Raw genomic sequence first — 21,316 nt, 5'->3', positions numbered from 1 at the left:
GAGGATATATCAAGCACTCAAAGTCATAATGTTACGCATTTGAAGTGGTAACTTAAGAACAACATACATTGCTCCTGAAATTTAATCTTCTCATTGTAATCTTCCATTATGACTATTTTATTCATTGTTGCCCTCTTGGAACGTGTTCATTCTAGACACTATTTGATTTTCTTGTCTAGGAAAGCAGAATGTTTGCTTAAGAATTTTTTAAAATCAAGAATCTGACTCAGTTGCCACTTCTCACGCAAGGAACTGTTTTTAGTTTGATGCTTTGCTTTCTATTACTGTGTCCCTTTATGTTTTGCCATAATTAGAACATTTTCTGCAGTAACTGATCTCTTACAGATACTGCTATTAAAGCATTAAACTCTTCATTAATCACAGAACAGACAGTATTTCTGTTTCTAAATATTAAATCAGACTATTGTTCTACTAAACTGTCTCTGATTCTGGAAGAAAACACCAAAAGTTTCAGCAGAATACGTATCTTCATTATTCTTCCATAACCACAATATAACTAACTAATTGTTCAGCTTAGTACTTTATGCAGAAGAATATACTGATCTTTACGGAAATTAGTGTAAAATGGTCAAGGACTCACACAAGCATTATATTTAGGGAATATTCTTTTTTTTTTTTTTCCTTTTATCCTAAAATTATCAATTATCAGCTGCATTATGCAAATACTTATTTTTACTCTCTTAAATTACATATAAACTTATTATTAGTGCTATTGACAGGAAAGTATAATGAACTCAGAGTAACATAATTTGCCTGCTTTTTCACATTTGCCCCATTGTACAAGCCAATTTTTATTATTCCCTCTTAAAAGTAATTTATTTCTATTCGTTCTTTACACCTTGGTTCCAGATAAAATAACTCACACAATATGCAAGTGCTGCCTAAGATCTAACTATATGCATTAGACTTTCCTGTACCTTTCCTGTCCCAGGTCTATCAGTACATGCATTCTAGTCCCAGCTGAGGAACTGATTGTTACTCAGCCTGGGGGTTCAAGTTTCTTTGATCCAAAGTCTCCTCACATACAGTACAGGTGTATGATCCTGGCTGAGCCTTACTGAGAAAGCTGTAGTTATGATATGAGCAAGACAAGGGGGGGGCAACCAACCAACAACAACAACAAAAAGGGGGTGGGAAGTTAGCAGCTCAAGGATTTCAGAGGTAACATACTGATATGAAAAACTATAAAAGTGGAGAGGGAGGAGTAAAGAGAACCTGACGATGGCAATTCAATACCAGCAAAGATCAGCCCATTTCAAGGTGTGGCAGAGGGACCCCTTCCCTGCTTTCCCAGCCCAGAGGAACATGAAAATAGAATAGAAACACTTGGTCTTATCAGGGTGATGCACATATCAATGATTAGCCTAGTAACTTCCTGATCCTAGCTTTCTGTTGTTCATATTAAGTAATAAATAGTTGCTCTGGACTCTTAAGTCACATTTATCTTGCTTGCAGAGTCTCTTTGCATATGGTAAAGTTCATTGGAACAAAAGTGACCTAGAGTGGGAGAGTTACAGCATCTCTATTCCACACAACCCTCAGTCATACATTTAAATTCAAGTATATACACTGAGCAGCACTACTAACAGCACTAATTAAGAGTCGTTTCAAGACTTGCCATGAGTGGCAGCAGTATGGAAAGATTTAGCAATAAAGAGCATACCACCAAACCAGAAAAGAAAAATTTCTTCGGTAGTGAATTAAAACAATCAACCTCATTGATTTGAGAATGGGTAAGAAGGGTAGATCACAAGAAAGATCCATAATGATGAAGTAGGAACTCTAAGGCAGATGCTGCAAGGATTCTAGAAGCTGAATCCTTGCAAGAATCCTGTTCACAGCGCTAGGACTGCCAGAGCAAAGGGTTGCATCATTTATCATAAACCTGGAAGCAAGGTAATTTGCTCTCCTGGATCTCTTTTTTCCCCTGAGCCCTCTCTCTCTAGCCATCGCTTAGATTCCATCAGTATCATTAATTAGCTTTTCAGTGTATGACCTGTCATTCTCAGTGCTCTGTTTTTGGCTGCTCTCAGCTCTTTCCTATCCTAGATCTCCCACTGATGTTATTGCTGGTCATCCCAGTATTTCTCTCTCATCACCCTGGGAATTCTCTCCCTTTCTTGCTATCATGAGAGGTACTCTGCCAATCCTTATAATTAACAACCCCAACACTCTCTAATGTAATGGATTCCTGCCTTCACAATCCTAACTATTCATCTTCAGTACCTTCACTGAATTCCAAAAGCCAGCTTTTGCCTCCACAAAATGGTGCCCTTAAAGGACAGCCCAGTTGATTCATACTAACTGGCTTATTTTTCCTGTTTTATGTGAAGCATTCTCACTTGTAATCTTTCTCTGCTGAGTTTCACAGTCTTCCAAGCATTGCCTCAAATGTGCACAAAATGCTCTATTATAAATATGCTCCAGGATCTGTATAATTCTATAACACATTGACTTAGCCACAGACTACCAATAAAACCAGTAATGAATCATTTAACATGAGTCCAAAGACAACCTGCAAAACGGTGTAACAGGGTTACTCAAAATAGATGTTGAAACAGGAGGAAGGGAAAGAATGTTACAATGGTCCCTTTTTGAACTCTGAAGCAAGGGAGAGAACTGAAGTTTAATTGTGGAAGAGAGTATGCTACATCCTGTTTGTTGATTTTCTTTTATGACAGTCAAGAGAGAAAGCTTAGGTTTCTTACCCTGTAATGTGAATGACGATATCTCACTTTTTGAAGAAGAAAGCAAAGTAATAATTCTTTTTCTGACCTTGCCTAACAGAATCCTCAAATAATGGTGCAGCAGCTCATAAAGGTTTCTCCCAGGGTCTATCATTCTTAATACCTTCAACTGAAGAAAGCAATTTTTAACTTTCACATTAATGGGGTGGGGGGGTAATCATAAAACACCTAAACTCACAATACCATAGGAAGATTTAAGTCAAAATAAGCCTTCAAATAAGTTAACTGTAGCTATACTCAGATAAAAGACATCTCCATTTTATTTTCTTCAAATTTCTATTGACTTTTTGATACATTTTCCCTCAAGAAAGTTTCAGAGGAAGACATTCCAGAAAACATACAAATATGCTAGTGAGTTTACTTAAAAAGATAGGAAAGAAAAGAAACAGAAGCAGTTCTTTGGTCAAAATTGAGGTAAGTGTGATTTTATCTTTTTACATAGCATATATCCTGCACAAAAGCCATGAGACGTGGAAGACAAAGTGGTGGAATAAATTTTAACTTAAAACATAACCCAATTATAATTAATCTGTGCTAGATAATTCAGCGAGAGGGCAGCATAAAACTCTCGATTGCTTTCATACAACTAGCAGCTATATTTATTGCTTTTTGTGACTTTCCTTCATGCCTCTGATATGACAGTTGTTATCCTGACCTATTAGCTGAATTCTTAATCCATTATCTCTTCTTAGAGCCATGTATTCCAGGCTGTAATCAGGATGAAGTCATGCATGATTTTTGAAGCCATGAATGAAGATGAATCAATCTTTCCTCTTTGAGGAAGTAATTGATGTTATTTGTTGTGTGTTCAGTGGCCACAACGCGAGTGAGATACATTCTTGAACTTCTGCCTTTATCAGTGAATTGCCTTTTGTCAAAGTAAACTTTCCAAACACCACTTTTTGAAAGCCTCAAGGGCAACTATGAAGTGATCTTAGAACTGTTAGTCTATAATCTCCCCATGTTGACCTTTTTACCTTCTTCATGTAAACTCAAACAGTTCAGACACAAGATAGTCAAGATCATTTGTACCATTAAAAGTAGAACAGCTTGATATAAGCAATCAATAATTTTCTTCACATAATAACAAAAAAGTGTGATTCAGAAAGAAAAGACATCACTTAACTCCTCAGGTATTTTGAACTTCCTCATAACATCAATTAACATTTTAAACCACTGTCAAAATGTCTTAAAGTTGACAAACATGCACTGATACTAAATTCACTTAACTGAAAAGAAAGTGCACTTCAACATTTCTTTGTTTTCAAATTGTCAGTTTGTCACTTTGTTTAGATATTTCATCTTTGAAATAAATTCACAAAAATTTAAGAAATGCAGCTTGTTTGCTGACAGTTATTTAGCCCAATCAATATGCTGATTGTCACTTGAACACTATGATTACTTTTGAATTGCATCAGGATTCAAAATATCTGTTATTAACACTTCATGAAAAGGAAATACCTGTTTATTCCCACTTCAAGACACACTTGCACTCAAAAATATTACTTGGAATGCAGGATTAAAAAATTGTTCAACTGGAAGATTGATTTAAAAAAATTTACAATTTCTTTGGGCCTATTGAAATTTTTTAAAGGGAAGCTTTGTATTAATCTCATAGCCCTGTGGCTCCTAAACAAAGAATGATTTCTGCTTACCCAGTCCTAAATTCCCATTGCTGTCACTATGTAATATCTGCTTTAGTATTAGTTTATCAAGTTTTTTTTTCTGAATAAGACAGTAAATCAATAGTGCTGACAGGACTAAGCTACTGATAACTTTTCTGTTAGTGAGCATTCTCATACCGAGCATCACCACTGCATCCATCATATAGTTAACCATGAATCACAAAGAACAGCATAAGAACAATCCACAGTGAATACTTAATTCTATATAATCTTTTTTTTAAAATATCAGAACACATGCTAATTTTTTTTTTATTTTATGGCATAAACTGTGACATGTGGATGTGCTGTGCTTGTTTTGCAAACTAAGAAATAAGGCATGTAGGGAAGATTTGCCTAGGCAAATCCGTGTCACTATCACTGTTGATCTCCAGGTTATAAGACCAGTCAATATAGTGCCACTATTTTGTTATTTTTGTTTCCAATACTTACTATTATCATTAAACACAGTTGTGGAATGATACAAAGGGTAACTTACATGAGTAGTCTCCTGCTTAATGTTAGCCTTAGGAATCAATTACTATGCTCTATATTTTATAAAAAGCATATCCATCTCAGAGAAGTGACAATTATTTATTCAAGAGATGATATTTCAGCAGCAAAACAGTCTCTACTACACATAGGACTAGTAGCTAAAGATATAATCACAGTGACATACACAACTGGGCTGGGAGGGAGGAAAGGGGAAAATCCATTTGATTGTACTCAAGGCTGACACTGAGTTAAAAGAAAAAAAACCCTCTAAATGCATCTTTTCATAATTATTGCCAGTACTTCATAGCACTCATTTCAAATCTGTTAGACAACTAATGCAAACAAACAAAACCCCACCTGTTCACTGTTCCTAGCAGTACAGTGAACATGAAAATGAAAAACATATACTAGGATTGGATTATTGTAAAAGAATTGTGGTTTGGATTTTTGTTTTTAATCAATAAGCAGAGCAGCAACTAAAGGACCCTATCTAGTCCTGCACTGACTTTTAAAAAGCTATTAATTCTGATATGCAGTTTTCCCTTAAATGCTTAACTCTTCTCCCCTCTCAAATATGGGATTTCCCTAATACTTTTATCTTAGCATTGCTATATCCTATATGATTGCAAGAAAGCCTAACTATTGCTATTTCAAACAGACACCAAAGCAATTATTATATAAAAAGATACATGCTCCAAACCAACAGTTTGGCACTTTTCCTATCTGGTCAATGTTCGAGTAAATATTCATTAGCTACAATGCCTCTGGTGAACCACTGGATGTCATCTTGTATTTGATCAGAACTGCCTAATACAATTTCTTATTTCCATAGCTTAGCATTAAAAGCATACATTCCAACTATCCCTACTGGAACTTAAGCCACCTATATATTTTCGAGTGCAGCAAGAATTCATGTTTGTTTCACCTGTGAGGAAATACCTGAAGCAATAGTGCTCCACTTCTCCTCTATGGGCAGGTATTTTGTAGTTGTCTATTTTAAAGACCATCCACCTGAGAATTCTCCACACACACACTCATCGCTGTTTCAAGCTAAAACTGCTTCCCTAAACCTCCAAGAATAGTTAAAAAAACCCAAAAAATTATTGTTACTCCTCTCTTCTTAAAGGCTTCCAGTGATGGACACCCTACCTACAGCCTGTTCCAATGCCTAAAAACCTTCCTTGCGGTTACTAAAGGTTGTTATTTCTTTTTCCAGTTCCTTATGGATAAGGACAGTTCCCTTCTTATGCAAGCAGGATCTTACAGTATAAATAACTACATATAGAGGTTACTTTCTGTGAGAAATTACTTATTTTACTTTATCTGTTTGCTTGCCTCCATTATGAGGCTCTGTGAATATTTTATCTTCTGTAAAATACATCAGGATTGTTTAGTTTTCTGATCTTCTTGTGCTGCATGTTCTTTTTGTCCATGGCCCTTTTTTAGCCATAAGATTACTTGCAAGTGTAAAGCTTTTTTTGATTGGGCATTGGCAGAGATTCATCCTTCATGCCTCTCAGATTTTCTGAGCAAAGAATGGCACTTAATGTCACATCAATTGTACTAAATCAATGATGGGATGATACCAGTGTACTGTTTCTGAAAACCAGTTTATCTTCAGGAAGAAAAGACAAAGCCAAAAGACCAAGGCAACCCACAACCTAAGGCACTGAAGCATAAAGGACTAAAGACAGAAGGACATTTCAGGCAAAATAACTTTATCAGAAGAAAAATCTTATTCAAATTAATTTGTAAGTAAAAAAAGAAGGAAAAGAAATTCTTTACATTTAAGCAAATTACAATCTGATGTAACGAGTGATCAGACTATACACTTCATTTTGCTTTGTGCAAGATCTCTTAATGTGTGCACAGGCCCAGGAAAATCAAAAGTCTAGTTGAATAAAATGCTAGCATCTAACTTTGCATTATATACAGATCTACTTTTCACTAAAAAAGCCCCTTTATTAATAATAGGTTTAGAAACGAGTTCTGACTTATCTTCAGCATTAGGCACATGCTTGGTGCAGGCATCGTGATAAGAACACAAGCTACCCAACTTGACAACACAAAAGGTGTCCATTTCCCCTTATTACCATTTCCATTACCATGGAAAAATCCTAATATAATGTTCAGTTATATAGCATTAGAATTATTTAAATACTTTTTAGATTAAGATTTCACCCCCTTTGGTATCTACATGTCTCTCTGCAAGACAACTCAGCCCTTCAAGAGCTGTGTTTTCATAGTCTCCCATGTCCCAGATTTCTACTAAATGTAGAATTAGAAGCATATGAAGACCAAAGTTTAACACACACCTTACAATGAAACAGGAACTCAAGATTTAAATGACCCTTTAAATATTTATAGAAATTTTCTACTTCTTTTCAAAAAGAGTACCACATGAGGTATTTGCTTACAGCTCCCATCCACCTGATCTTCAAATTCTTTAAAGACTTACAATAACTTTGTCACCATCTTTCAGCCCCAACCTGATCCTAGATTAACTGCTGAGCAATATGTCCTTATTTCAGTGTGGTGAGATATTTTGACTACTTTGCTACAGAAAACAATTCAATGGCACAGTGACAACCCAAGATTCCAGTTCATGCATATTAACTTGTTTACTTAACCATTTTCTAACCACCGACCTCAAAATTACTTTGAGGAATGGTAGTGGGAAGAAGCACAATATTAACATTCCTCTATTCAAACACTTATTTTAACATCTGAACGAAACGCAGCTGATATATCAAATCATAAAGTAAAGTTACTGACTACATGACATTAGTTATTTGGTTTTAAACTCAGAAATTAATTTATCCCACTGACTAGGCAATTGGACAAGCACTGAAAGGTGACTGTTCACAGAAGAAATTCTGAAAAAGCATCTTAAGGCTATTGTAGTCTCTGTCTACAAGACAAAACAGGATTCTTTGGGTTATCCAAGTGTTGTGTTTGATGTCAGTTAGACCAGGATCTGTCCTGCCCGCCTCCTCTAGTGAGCTAACATTTGGCATAAAAAACCAGAAAAGCTCAAACCAGTGATAAGAGTAGGATGCAGAAACTGAGATCATGTGAATCAGAAAAGCACTCTTCCCACAAGACCCCCCGTATAAACAGATTTTTTTTTTTCCCCCCACTATTTTCACACAGGCTCAGTCTATGAATTATCACAAAGGCAACAGAATTCAGTAAAAAGAAATAGGAATTGGTCCCGAAAAGAGCAGGAAAAAAATACTCAAAAGAAACTGATCAAGGTGCATCTTGGATGGGGTTCAACTAGTATTTACCACTAAACAGGTTTGGCTTTGCTATAAAAGCATAGAAATGGCATTGTACAGCACACTACCCAAGAATAAGCAGTATTTCCAAAAAGCCTACACACAAATGAAATAGGAAGATAAGTCCATGACTTTCAGGTTTTTGGTAGGTCACTGTACACACTAAGACATAACTTTTGTGTTTCTTAGAAGTTATCAGCAGTAGTTTTGCAGGTAAGGCTGGAAGGCAACTGATGGCATTCTTTTTCTGTATTCTTACTAATTTAGACACTATAAGCTAATTTTCTGCTGTATAACACACTGTGTGAGTAGTGGGCAGGAGCAGTTTTTAATGCACAAAATATTTGCTAGACCTAGGGGAGCTAAGATCCGAAGTCTCACACAACTTATCTCAAGCTTCTTTCAAAACACCAATCTGAAAGAGCTGTGTGAATAATTTCCACTCAAACACTGTACAGTGGAGACAGCTGCTTTATAAGCATTGCTTCAAAAGGGCTCGATTGCTTTAAAAGAATTGAGGTATTTAAAAGGGATTACAGAAAAGCAAAAAAAACCCCAAAACAACAAAATCCCACCCAACGCCACACGTAAAAAAGCCCATTCAGTCAATGACAACAGATAATGACACATTGTTGCTTTTAACACTCCCCCCCACCCCCCAAAACAGAGAATTTTTTCTTTTTTTTTTTTACTTTTTTTTTTTTTTTTTTTAATACAAGCGTTCCCTCATTAAGAGCTCTGGTGCTGCTTCTCCAGCATACATTCTCCTGGATGGCTGGTTACCTCAGCTTAGGTACATGACTTCTTCCCGCTCTGACCAGTGATATTCACTGGTGTCTTCCTTTTCACGGGAAAGAAAAAACGTTTACTTAAGGCAGTGATGGCAAACCTACAGCAATTGGATTCAGTTCCCACTACGTGTACAACCTCCCTGCCACATACAGCCCTTCCAGAGAGATTGAGGATACTGATTGAGGCTGCCAGGGTGGGGAGAACAATGGAGAGTTATAACTGCAATGCAAGAAAGGGCCACATGGAGGGAGGGACTGCACAGCTGTGCTCGCCTATGCACACCAAACATTACCAGCAGCCGAAGTTGAACAGTTTAATGCAAAAAATGGGATTTTAAGAGTTGGATTATTAGTTCCTTTCCTTTAACCAGAAGTGGCACAGAACTGACACAACAGGTAGTACTACTGAGCAATCTGGGCAAAAACTGATGATGTCTGAAGTCCCAACTGCTCATATGAGGCAATGCTTTGTAGAGTTTAGGAGCAACAGTGAGAAAGAAAATACTTTGTACCATTATTGACCACATAAACAGCAAGTGATCATCATAATTTCCCTTAATTACCACATCTAATAAAAAAATGCCTGTTTAGGCAGTGGTATCATCAGTAGAACTCACAAGATTTTTCTAGGAAAAAATATTAAAACAATGTTCTTAAAACCATTTTTCTTAAATATCATTGAAGTACTGACATTTCTCAATATCAATAGTTATTCAGAAATAGATGTCTGAAGTTACCGTTTCTGGATTAATATGCAACACATAAGATGGCCAAACTACAATCATTTCTCATGCATCTAAAGAAAGTGTCAGAATCTCATCCTCTTTCTGTTTCAGAAGAAAAAACCCTGAGGTGAGGGAACCATACAGATTTAAGAACCAATGGGAGGAATTGCTTCTACTGTCAGAAACCAAGCAGTCACATCCTCAGATCCTGCTGTAACTGAATAGCAGTTAACATGAACTAGAAACCTATACTAAATTCTCCCTCCATCTGAGAAAATTCATTAAATTACAGTAACGCATCAGTAGTTTTAAGAGCAGGTCCTACCTTCTGAATAGCCCTGGCCCATCTTGCTTTTGCAAAATTACTTCCATCAGCTTGATCTTTATTTCTCCTGGAGAAAGGCGGGGGGGAAAAGTACTCAGAACAGCAAAGTATGACAAAAAAAAATTAGAAGAGCTCTGATAAGTCTATGGACAAGCAGATCAAAGTCAGCTAGAACCACCATCCATTTTGTCTGTATATAGTATCCTCTATGTACTAGAAAATATTAGGTCTGTGGAAGTTATTCTTAATATAAACTTATAAAAACTTATTCTGGTAATTAACATAAGGGTAACTTTACACTTAGCAGGAAAAGAGCTGATCCAGTGTCACACACACTCATCCTCCTACTCAATATGATAAGCTGGTCAGTAAGTACTGTTTCAGTGAGTGGGTTCACAAGTGGCTTTGCTTCGTCAATATTAAATCCAAACAAGCTACGGAAAATGAAGGAGGAAAACACTTTGTTATGATCTATTTAACCTTCAAAATGGAAGACTTATTTTATTCATACCTGATGAATGATGTGACACCATAAGCTAGATCAATATTGGTTGCAGGGGATGACCAGGTTAAAAACAATGATCTAATGTACTTTTCTGTTATTTATGTCTATTTTCAACTCCAACCCACTTTTTCCAAAAGGCAAATAAAAGTAACAATCTAAGAAACCCTGATATTCCTATTTCAAACAGCTTTGTTTCTCTCCTAGGATTTGAACTTTAAAATCAAATATAAACATTTGAAAACAATTTTTTTTTAAAGTTTTGATAATTAGTATTTTGTCTTAGTCTCATAACAACTGAAGATAAGGGTGGAGAAACACATTTCTCTCCCATCTTTTTCTCATTTATTTCCAAGTACCCTGCCACTCTCTACTTGGGCTGTTAGTAAAATAGAATGTTTACAGTGAAGAGTCCCCAGACCTGATGGTGATTTGACTGCATACAAATAATACACAGCATACAAATAATTGATTCAGTATACAGGGAAAAATAAGCAGACACTAGACAGTAACTACAGCAAAGCACATGACAGTATGTCCATATCCTGATGTTCTCTGCTGTAACAAAATACTAAACTGCACTTCTGAAACAATTCCCATTTATCCAGACATTCTGAAGCATTTAAGATATATTCAAGCAGAGAAGACTGACTCACAGTATCCCCTTTGGATTACAGGGGGTTCCATTAATTCTAAGGGTATACTGGCTTGAAAAAGACATGATCCCTGCCCCTTTTATTATCAACAGGGTATAAAAGAGCATTGGTAAAAGAATGTATTTCCTGATTATAGTGGTTCATAAGTCAAGATTACAAGGTCTGACATCAAATGGCAGGAGGAGAGAAGAAAACAACAACAACAAAACAACCCCAAATCGCCGGGGGGGGACGAAACCTTTGAACTTCCTCAGTAAAAGCATATCCTTGTGAGACACAGAGCTAGCACCATCACCAGGTCTTTGCAAACTGCACTAAAGGAGTTACTGAGAAGACATCCTGGAACCATTTATACCTCTGAAGGCCTGCAATAAAGCTTTACAAGAGAACGGGGAAAAAAGAAAACTAAACCAAACAACAAACCAAAACAACACCTCCCACGAAAAAGCTACCACAACAAAAACTTACATTTGATCAGATAAGCATCATTAACAGAACTCTAACAAATCTTTGAAATAAGAATCTATTATGCAATTGGTTACCCCCAAACAGAAGTTGTATAGTTACACAGGCCAATTATAATGAGGTTTCCTTATTCAGCTATTTCACCACACCTGTGAAGAATGTTGGTTCAAGCTGAAAAATGCTAATTCAGTTCATGGCTGCTAAGCACAGGTTAAAATAATTAGTATAGACTCTACCACTCTTGCAAGAATCTAAGTAATTTAAAAGATACTGCCTTGTACAATAACAGTTAAGTAGCAAAATAAAAGTATACAGTAAAATTCTGTTGGTAAAATCTACAGAGGACAGTAGCAGCCTGCCTACTAAGTAAAGTTACAACTTATTTATATTATACTTCAGTGATATCCCTAGGTCCACACATTACTACTTAATTATCTTGGGCTTTTAGAATAGTGCTCTTTAATTTGAGGAGAAAAATGTTCTCTCTGATATGCACAGCTGAGTGCACATGATGGAAACCAAGTATGAAGAGGCTTGTCTTCCCCTGCCCTCATCTCTGAGGCTGCATGTTCGCAGGTTCAGCCTTTTTTCTTTTCACATTTATTCACTTTTTTTTATTGAAAGGTCAATCAGCCAAGTGGTACTAGCAATTAGTCCACTCTATCCTGCTTCTGGAAATACTAGGTAATAATTAACCTTAGGAATTATTAGGGTAATTAACCTCAAGGTCAGATGGAGAGTTGGTTGTCAATGTTGTTTCAGAAGGAACAGAAAAAAACAGCTTTCTCTGCCTTAACTGAAAGTAAGTAGGGTCAAGAGTATTCTTAAGTTTTGACGCATAATGTACTCAGGCAGACAAAAACATTTAACTGGTTTGGAACACTTTTAGAAAGTCATTGGTCTGTGATAAGACTGCTGAGCAGCACAGACAAGTAAGGCGGTTCAACACACTTCTCCTCATGCCACATAAAAACTCAGCATAGACAGACACAGTAGAAGCAGATTTTTACCTGTTTTTCCTGATTTTGGCTGGGATAGAGCTTTCTTTCTAGTAGTTGGTATAGTGTTATGTTTTGGATTTAGGATGAGAAGAATGTTGATAACACACTGATGTTTTCAGTTGTTGCTAAGTAGTGTTTAGACTAAGGCAAGGATTTTTCAGCTTCTCATGTCCAGCCAGCAAGAAGGCTGGAGGGGCACAAGAAGTTGTGAGGGGACACAGCCAGGGCAGCTGACCCAAACTGGCCAAAGGAATATTCCATACCATATGATGTCCTGCCCAGTATATAAACTGGGAGGAGCTGGCGGGGGTGGTGGTGGTGGATTGCTGCTCAGGAACTAACTGGGCATCGGTCAGCGAGTGGTGAGCAATTGCATTGTGAATCACTTATTTTGTATATTCCAATCCTATTATTATTATTATTGTCATTTTATTATTGTTGTTATTATTATTATTTTCTTCCTTTCTGTCCTATTAAACTGTTCTTATCTCAACCCAAAAGTTTTACTTTTATTTTTTTTCCCCAGTTCTCTCCTCCATCCCACTGGGTGGGTGTGGAATGCAGCTGCATGGTGCTTAGTTGCTGGCTGGGGTTAAACCATGACACCTGTCCACTTTTTGCTGACACTGAGATTGGTCCAGTTCAGACAACAAACGATTGTTAAATTTCTATTCAGATCTATTAAAACTAACTAGTTACCTGACAGAAAACAGTTTCTCAATACTGAATAAAGCCTCCAGATGACATGCAGTTTACAGGAATTCTGAGTAGCAAAGACTACCAGATACTGCTGGGAATGATCTGTACTGCTAACTGAACTATGTACAAGGAACCTATTTTGTTCCAGGCAAATACACTGCTATAGTTTTTTGAAACAAAGAACATAAACAATAACAGAAGATTAGGAGAACTTCACACAAGCATTAAGTCAGAAAATAAGGGAATCCTAGCTGATAATTAGAAGAGCATTAATTCCCCCTGGCAGAACAACCAAAAAGCTTGGAAACAAATTAAGATAAATGCTTTAAGAGTGCCTGAAAAATCATACCGATTCACTGTTCCTACAACATAATGCCCATCTGTGGTCTCTGAACCAGCGCAGTTCACAAGAACAATGAGAAGGGGAAAACTAGAAGAGAAGACTCATAACAAGAAGTCCAGCAATATTCAGATATTACGAACTCAGCAAGTAGCCTAGGTCAAAGTTTTGATGCACTATGCATCAAACTTAGCAGGCCTCCACATCTCCTAGCCATAAGGATCAAAATAACCAATCTTGCTGCAGTCAATTTACCAATAGAAGACAGTTATGTGCAAAGGAATGCACAGGCCAGATAAACATGAAGGCTGTTCAGTCTGGTTTATCAAAAGCTAAGGATTTTTAATAGAAAACAAAAGTTACACTGACACTTTTATTTAACAGATATTTTCCCTCTCAATTATGTTGCCCAAATACATTAAAATTGGTCTAGTATTTCAATGATGATTTGCACTTTCGTAAAATTAAATCTCACTACAGACTTCATTGTAAAGCAGTTAATTATATAGTAGTTGCAGTGTGGCCACATACAGACAAATAATGACATTCTCTGAATGCTTATTTGTTTGCAATAGGCAGTCCTGAACATCTGCATTGATTTCTAAGTACTCATCATTAATGTCGATTTTGTCAGCTTTGAATATAGCTGGAATTATACTATGGAAGAAAAATTGAAATAATTACACTCTATTATGACATGACATTTTTTAGTCAGCAATTTCCACCCCCCACTAGCAACAGTCATGTTGGAACTAACATCTTGTGCTTAAATCGATCTTTAACAGATAGATCAAGCAAAGTTGTACTCGGGTAGCATACCACCACAAAACTCATTTTGTTCTGTTTTGTTTTCCTTCCTTTAAATATGCTTTTCAGGAAGTTCTGATAATTGTCATTCTTGTAAGAATACGGGATAAGGATGCTGATGGTAATTTCTAGTTTTATTCTGCATTCTTTTATAGTTCAGAAGGAGGATAGGAAAGAATAAAGAAAGATGAAGAACAGTTTCTGTGTTCTTTAGAATACCAAAAAGAGTACTTTCAAGTACTATGCTTCTAAAACTGTAACCTCTGAAACATGCACAATTTAATGTGCATTGGAAGTATATGATAAGTTTGTAAGATACTAGAAACTTTTTGGAGGAGGATTTACACATCTGTTACTCAGACTGCAGCAGCACAAGTTCTTTGGGAATATCTCTGTTGGCGCAGCGAAGCACTAGATGCAAACTTGCTACCAGAGCCTTGCACATCAAGCCAAAGTGGCATTAGCAATATTACATACACCTGGGCCACAATAAACTTGTCCTTGTTATAGCACCTGCCAGGAGATTATCTGAAGCTGACTGCACTGAAATAGTTTCCAGCTGAAAACAAGGTGCTTTGCATCACTAGCTTTCAAGTCAACTCCCACACTTAGTAGAAGGGAACACTGTTCTTATTGGAAAGTATATCTGGGATGTGGAACTACAAAAATGATATCCCATTAAGGATTATTGTACTATAAAGCTATAATTCAATTTTAACTCATTTCATAGGTCTCAATTATACAGTACAGATACAAGAATCAGTATAATATTAAAAAGCTGTGCAATAAGTAGCAGTTTAGTAAAACACTAGGAAGAACTGTAGGCAGTCTGTGTTCATCTTAGCTGTAATCATGCTAATGGGAAGTGAATGACTTGATAAAATTGCAAAGGAGAATTAAGTGAGCTAGGCTTTCTACAGTTAGCTATATCACAGTCAGACTTACTTTTTTAACCCTTGCATAGATTCATATAATTTAGGGTTTCCCAACTACCTCATAATTTTTGTGTGTCTTGTGACAACAGAAGGCAGACTTTGCTCCAAGATACTTCTTTGGTAGCATTAAATCTATACCCCTACAGAGGTTCCCATTTACAGATGCTCAAGCTGCACTTAAAAATTTAGTTTCCAAACACTAGAGCAGAGAACAAAACTTGCTTACAGATCAGGAACCAGTTACTCATCTCTACAGTAAAGTTTTAGTCTTAAGTCTGACTATACTTTTTTCTTTTGCATTTGCTTTCTTATTGTCTACAATCATAAGTTTCAGTAGCTATATTATCACCTTCAATCATATGTTTACATCAGTTATATTACTGATGTTTTTCACTTTGAATAGTTTACAGTTCTGAGTTCTTGGTGGGTTTTGTCTGTTTGTGTGTTTTAAAACTAAAATTGTGAGGCCTTAGTTTCTTCGGGACGAGGTACTAAATTTTACCTTATCAGCTTGTATTTTGAGAGCAACATTATCTACAGTAACGAAATAACATTTTCTGATTTCTTTGAGATCACCTTGTGTAGCTGCCTAAAACACATAGTACAGCAATGACATCCAATAACATCCACCTTCTAACCATTCAGATCCAAGCATGTAGTAACACATGAACAGAAACTAAAACACGCTTAAATATATGCTTTAGTTTAGTTCTTAAGAGTTTTTCTTCCCCCCACTCTTTTTCAGGTTACTTACCTAATCATTAAGAACTTGAGTCTTATATAAAAGACCTACATCTTTTGACTCACCTCTAGAGAAAATTAATGAAGTTTCAAGGTATGCATTTATCCCCATAGCAGAACTCATATTTTTTCCAAGTTTGAATATCTCCTCCCCCTTTCTCAAGATTTTCATAGGCATAATTCACACTGATATTGATCATCATATTTTCCTGAAGGAAGATACCTATTCCTGCTTGCTTTTAGAAATACCCCTGAGCCAAGTCCATTATCTGCACAGCTGCTAAAAATAACCCATCAATAACTGCCGCCTGATTACCCCTCCTCTTCCTGGGCATAATTAACTATTTGTTGCAGGGAAGTACTTTCCTCTCCCTGGTGTGTTTTCACCCTTCAGACTATACATTTATGGATTGTTGCTGTCTCTGTTAAAGCTGATTCAGGAAATCACAGCTTGCTTTAACAATTAATTTCTAGTTAGGTTATTTTAGCGTTCTGTCTTACGATATTACCCAACAAACTTTTGTTTCATCACAGATTGAGAGATAGTAAACTATTCTGTGTAGCTGAGAATGGGTACTGGGAAAGGGAGATAATAACTACTTAAACTTCTGTATTTGACAAAGTCACCAATTTGATACACTATGAATTTAGTGCATAAGTTGTGCTTTTCCTGAATGTTACTAACATAATTATAATTTAATTAATAACAATTATAGTTTATTTAATTATAATTAATTATACATATGTTTCACTGCCTTCTTTTGAGTAAGACCCATCCTAATAGCATTCAAAGCTCTTGCACTGTCTTTGAGGCATCCTGTGACGTACCTATAGACACTAGACCTGAATTTAGTGCTCTAAGCATTTCAAAGGACTGACTGACCTCTAGGTGAAACACAAGTTTTGTCATTGATGTGAAAGGAGGCAAAATCTCCCTCTAATACAGCTTTAATTAATGGAGCTGGACAAATCACATGAGCTCAAGATTAAAGATATATTAAAGGTTTCCATATATGAACAGGACAGCAGCCAGAATAAAGGGTCAAACTAAAATGAAATCAGTTAAATTCTCTTTATGATCATAATCTGAAAAATTAAACTGCACTGACAGAGGAAGCAGAGGGGTAAAAATCATACATTTTGTTTATTAGGAAATGGCAATTTAGAAGGATTAAACTGGAACCAATAGAGGAATAGGGAAGGACAAATTTTGAAAAATGTTCTGGAACTGAGGGATACTGGATTATGAAGTTTGTTTTGCCATCTTTGGGTACTTTGTTTTTCTAATGCAAAAATAAGCAGAGGCGTATAAAGCAAGTTGTCATTCAAGACCTACTGTTAGTTCCTCTGTGAAATAGCTTCATTTATACTACCATTTACATGTTGTGACAAACTAAACAATCTCTGGGGTCACAACTGTACAGTATGATAGAGGAATTCTATTCCACTAACAGAAAAATGCTGAAAGATCTTTTTTTGTGAATCTTCAATAGTTAGAATTCCATCAGTGCAGAAGCTAACATACACACATACACAAAAAGGCAAGATCTTTTATACAGAACCTTGAATTCATACAGAGAACAAATACTTGGATGGGGTTTGCAGTGACAGCCAAAGGAATGCGACATTTTATTCTACTTCTGAGACAATCACAAAATTATTTAGGACTAAACTTATCAAGTACATAGATCCCTACTTCTTTTAGGTCACTTCAAATGTTTAGACTTCAAAAGATGTAGATGTATTTTGGATTCAACATTGTGGGATTTTCTTGTTATTTGATGAACTGTTTTTCTCAAACATTAATGTGCACCTTTCTCAAAAGGTTTGGTTTGCAAGACTGGGTGGCATCTTGTTTTCATTATGCTGGAGGAATTTATTCAATTACATTAGATCTTATTCTGAAGAACCATTACAACTGAAGGCCTGGTGCTGAAGTGTGTGAAAACAGAGATGTACAGTAATGCATGTCTAAAATATTTAAATTCCAATTCTTACAACTCAAAACTGTGAACTGGACTGAAAACTGTCTTTCAGATCAGTCAAAACCACAGCCTGTGATTTTGATCTTAGTATGCTTAGTATTGTGCCAGTAAGCAATAGCTCATATTTTTCCCTAAACTGCTATAGAACAGTAGCTTTGAAGGCCGATTCTATTTTTTTTAAAGTGTGCCAAAACAATAAATCAACATCTTACAAAGTAACCTTCAAGCTTTTCTGGTGATACAAGGATACTACAAGGCAGTCTTGCTACCTGAGAAATCCCCTCAAGATACATTATCTCTTCAGTGCTGCAATAGCTATATTCATTGTTTCCCAAGTGCAAGATATTTATCAGAACAAAAGAACATGCAATTAGGACAGAAACTGATTGACAAGACCAAAGGCTATCACAGAAGAGAAGTGACACAAAGAAACACGTGTTGGCGTGAATAAGACACTAGCAAGACACTGTTCTGCTGTCCAGTGAAGTGCCAGCTTCTAATCAATCTTGAATCTGTCAAAGTGTCATCTTGGACAGTTCCCAGAAAGAAAACAATGTCTAACTGACACTTATAGAAATTTTATTAATTCCTCCAGATTTTGCTTGGGTTTGCCACTGTATAGCTATTTGTTAGTCACCTGTTTCTCACCTATTTCAATGCCATATCATTAAAACCATTGCTTTCTTCTAATACGTCCAATTAAAAAAATAATAATGTGGGTAGTTTTTATCCAAATTATATTGGAAAGACATTTTTCTTTTTTCAGCTGAACTCAATCTTTCTTGTACATTATCAAGTCTCTGTATTCATAACCAATGTCTAATGTTTCAATTTTTAAAAAAAATTCAAAATCAGTATTTATAAAAGTCTTTGATTGTATATGCGTGCAACAAGCAAACAAAATAAATATGTGACCTTTAGAAGTAGGATGGACCTATAGAGTATGTTACATCACACTTCCACATCTAGATCTCTCCCTCCATTTCTAAATCAATCTTAGAAAAAAAAAATCCAACAAGCTTACTTTCATGTCAAAGACTGTGTGAAACTCTCACTATTTGTAAGAGAAGTTTCACAGAAGCAGCTGTACTGTGACTATTACCTGAACTTGGCCTCATGCATGAAATTGTACTTGAGTATTATAAACTTATCTCATACCTCGATAGCTCCTTACATGGATTCAATCTGTATCTACTTCTAAACTAAGTGAAGCATAGAAATACATAACTACTGATAATTCCATCACGTTGAATAGTTTTAAGATTTTTGGTTTATTGTTTTAGCTAATGAAAGGATATAACAGTAGGGTATAATAATAACAACTATGTAATATTTAAGAAAAAGAAAAACAATTTTTGAAGGAATCTGTTGTTCTTCAGAAACTCTCAAACGGTTTAAGAATATGAAATGTCCTTGCCCTCCTCCTGCACCAGAATGTTGAGTGCTTATCTAGTGTTTTACCATAATCCTTACCTGCTGTAGCAAAAAAACAGAACAGGATTTACTTTAGGGATCTAATGCTGCTCCTATTTTCTCCTCCTATCCAGCTTGATTTGCAACAAGTAAGGAATAGGAATAACAGAGGAAGTTCTAGTGCTCTACATAGACTTCTTTAGCTTAAAGCACTGGAAAATTTTATATGAAAGCATGTATATTATCTGCTGTAAATTAGATCTAATCTGCTCATATTTAAGTCATCTTTAAAAGGACTCTTGCACTGCAAAAAACAGTTGGGTTTTAGTCCAAACTTAATCTGTACCTGTAGTGTCTGCAGTTAGGTGATCTGTGTTTTCCCTGACCTTCAGTAATTGCTGCACCATAAAGCAAAAAAGCTGCCTGCCATCTCTTCACATCAGGCTTATATGGCTTTTCTAACCTTGAACCTCGATATCGAAGTCAGAAAAGGCAAGTGTTTCCAAGGGAGATGATTTTACTGTTTGGGACTACATCTGAGTCTACTGCATAGTAACTCATAGTAACTAGAGTTCAGGAGGACAATTTACTCAGCGAATTTGTTTAGTCATATATCCATGATTACTAGTCCATGGACAATATGCTAGAAAAGTCTGCACTGATAATCCACATCAATACTTGAAATTCCATTTGAAAAATCCATACAAATAGGTAATCAATTAATGAAATGAAGAAAAAAGAGTAATATGAATTTATAAGTAGCTTACTGCTTTCATTGTAAACCAATCAAAATTCAAGCTATGAGTTTGTAACCAACCAATTGCTAAGCAAATGAGTAAATTAATTCCAGTGAAGTTTACCCTGCATGTGAATGTGCTGGTATCTTTCACAGAAGCAGCTTAAAGATGAAATATGGCACAGCACTAAGAGCCTAATGAAACTTTTCATAAACCTCTGCTCCTCTTCCCACAGGAGCTCTCTTTTCTCCTCTGTTGCATAGCTCTTTCTGGAGAGTTCTTGTGCCTCTACCTGAAATAGCTGCATTTTGTATTTTCGCGATAAGTCATACAGACAAAGGGAATTTCCCTGCACAAGAACTGATACCTGACTTGACTATTTTAGCTTTTCTACAAGTAAACAGCTTTTCTAGCAGTTTCAAGGGAATGCTTGCACAGAGGTTGAATATATATCTTTTACACACAGCTGTAGGTATTAATTAGATAAAATAGTTCCCAGAAGCTGACAAGGCTACTTACCCAAATAAATTACTACTTATGTAAGTAAGGTCTAAGTAAAGTGTGTTAACCTTTATAGCATGTAAGTAACCTTTTGGGAATGAAAGATGAAATCACTGCATAACAGTAAAGTGTTAATACAGTTACATGAGAACAGAAACACCTAAGAAGGCATAGACCTTAATTAATCTAGGACAAACAAAATTCCAAAAGCCTTTCCTATTCCATTCTCACCTAAAGAATTCATCATGAATAATGTTATTACACAGAATCTCAGGGGAATTCAGAATGATTTGTCATTTATTACGAAAGGTTGTCACCATAACAAACAATACAAACCCATGAATATTAATAATGAAGTCAATTAAAGCTCAATATCAGGTCATAATAGGATGCAAAACAATCACTGGAACACTTCAAATAACACAAGTGAAACAGACCCTTGTGAAAAGATTTAAAGAAAAGAAAGTTATAACATCTGATTACTGGGA

The 21,316-nt window shown here is 35.9% G+C and overlaps 1 protein-coding gene across 1 annotated transcript in view; it reads right to left on the bottom strand.

The window, feature by feature from the left end:
- Nucleotides 1-9,583: 9,583 nt before the first annotated feature.
- The window catches only part of LOC128150659 (protein unc-13 homolog A-like), a 38,928-nt gene continuing 27,195 nt past the window's right edge, over nucleotides 9,584-21,316 (bottom strand). The window contains exons 7-8 of the mRNA XM_052807019.1: nucleotides 10,047-10,113; nucleotides 9,584-9,622 (exon numbers count right to left, since the gene is read on the bottom strand). Coding sequence (XP_052662979.1) covers nucleotides 9,584-9,622; nucleotides 10,047-10,113 — 106 coding nt within the window. The remainder of the gene's footprint in view (nucleotides 9,623-10,046; nucleotides 10,114-21,316) is intronic.

The sequence above is a fragment of the Harpia harpyja genome, chromosome 14, assembly GCF_026419915.1.
Source record: "Harpia harpyja isolate bHarHar1 chromosome 14, bHarHar1 primary haplotype, whole genome shotgun sequence".
NCBI lineage: Eukaryota > Metazoa > Chordata > Aves > Accipitriformes > Accipitridae > Harpia > Harpia harpyja.
The sequence above is the reverse complement of the archived record's forward strand: the minus strand, read 5'-3'. Positions and strand labels throughout refer to the sequence as shown.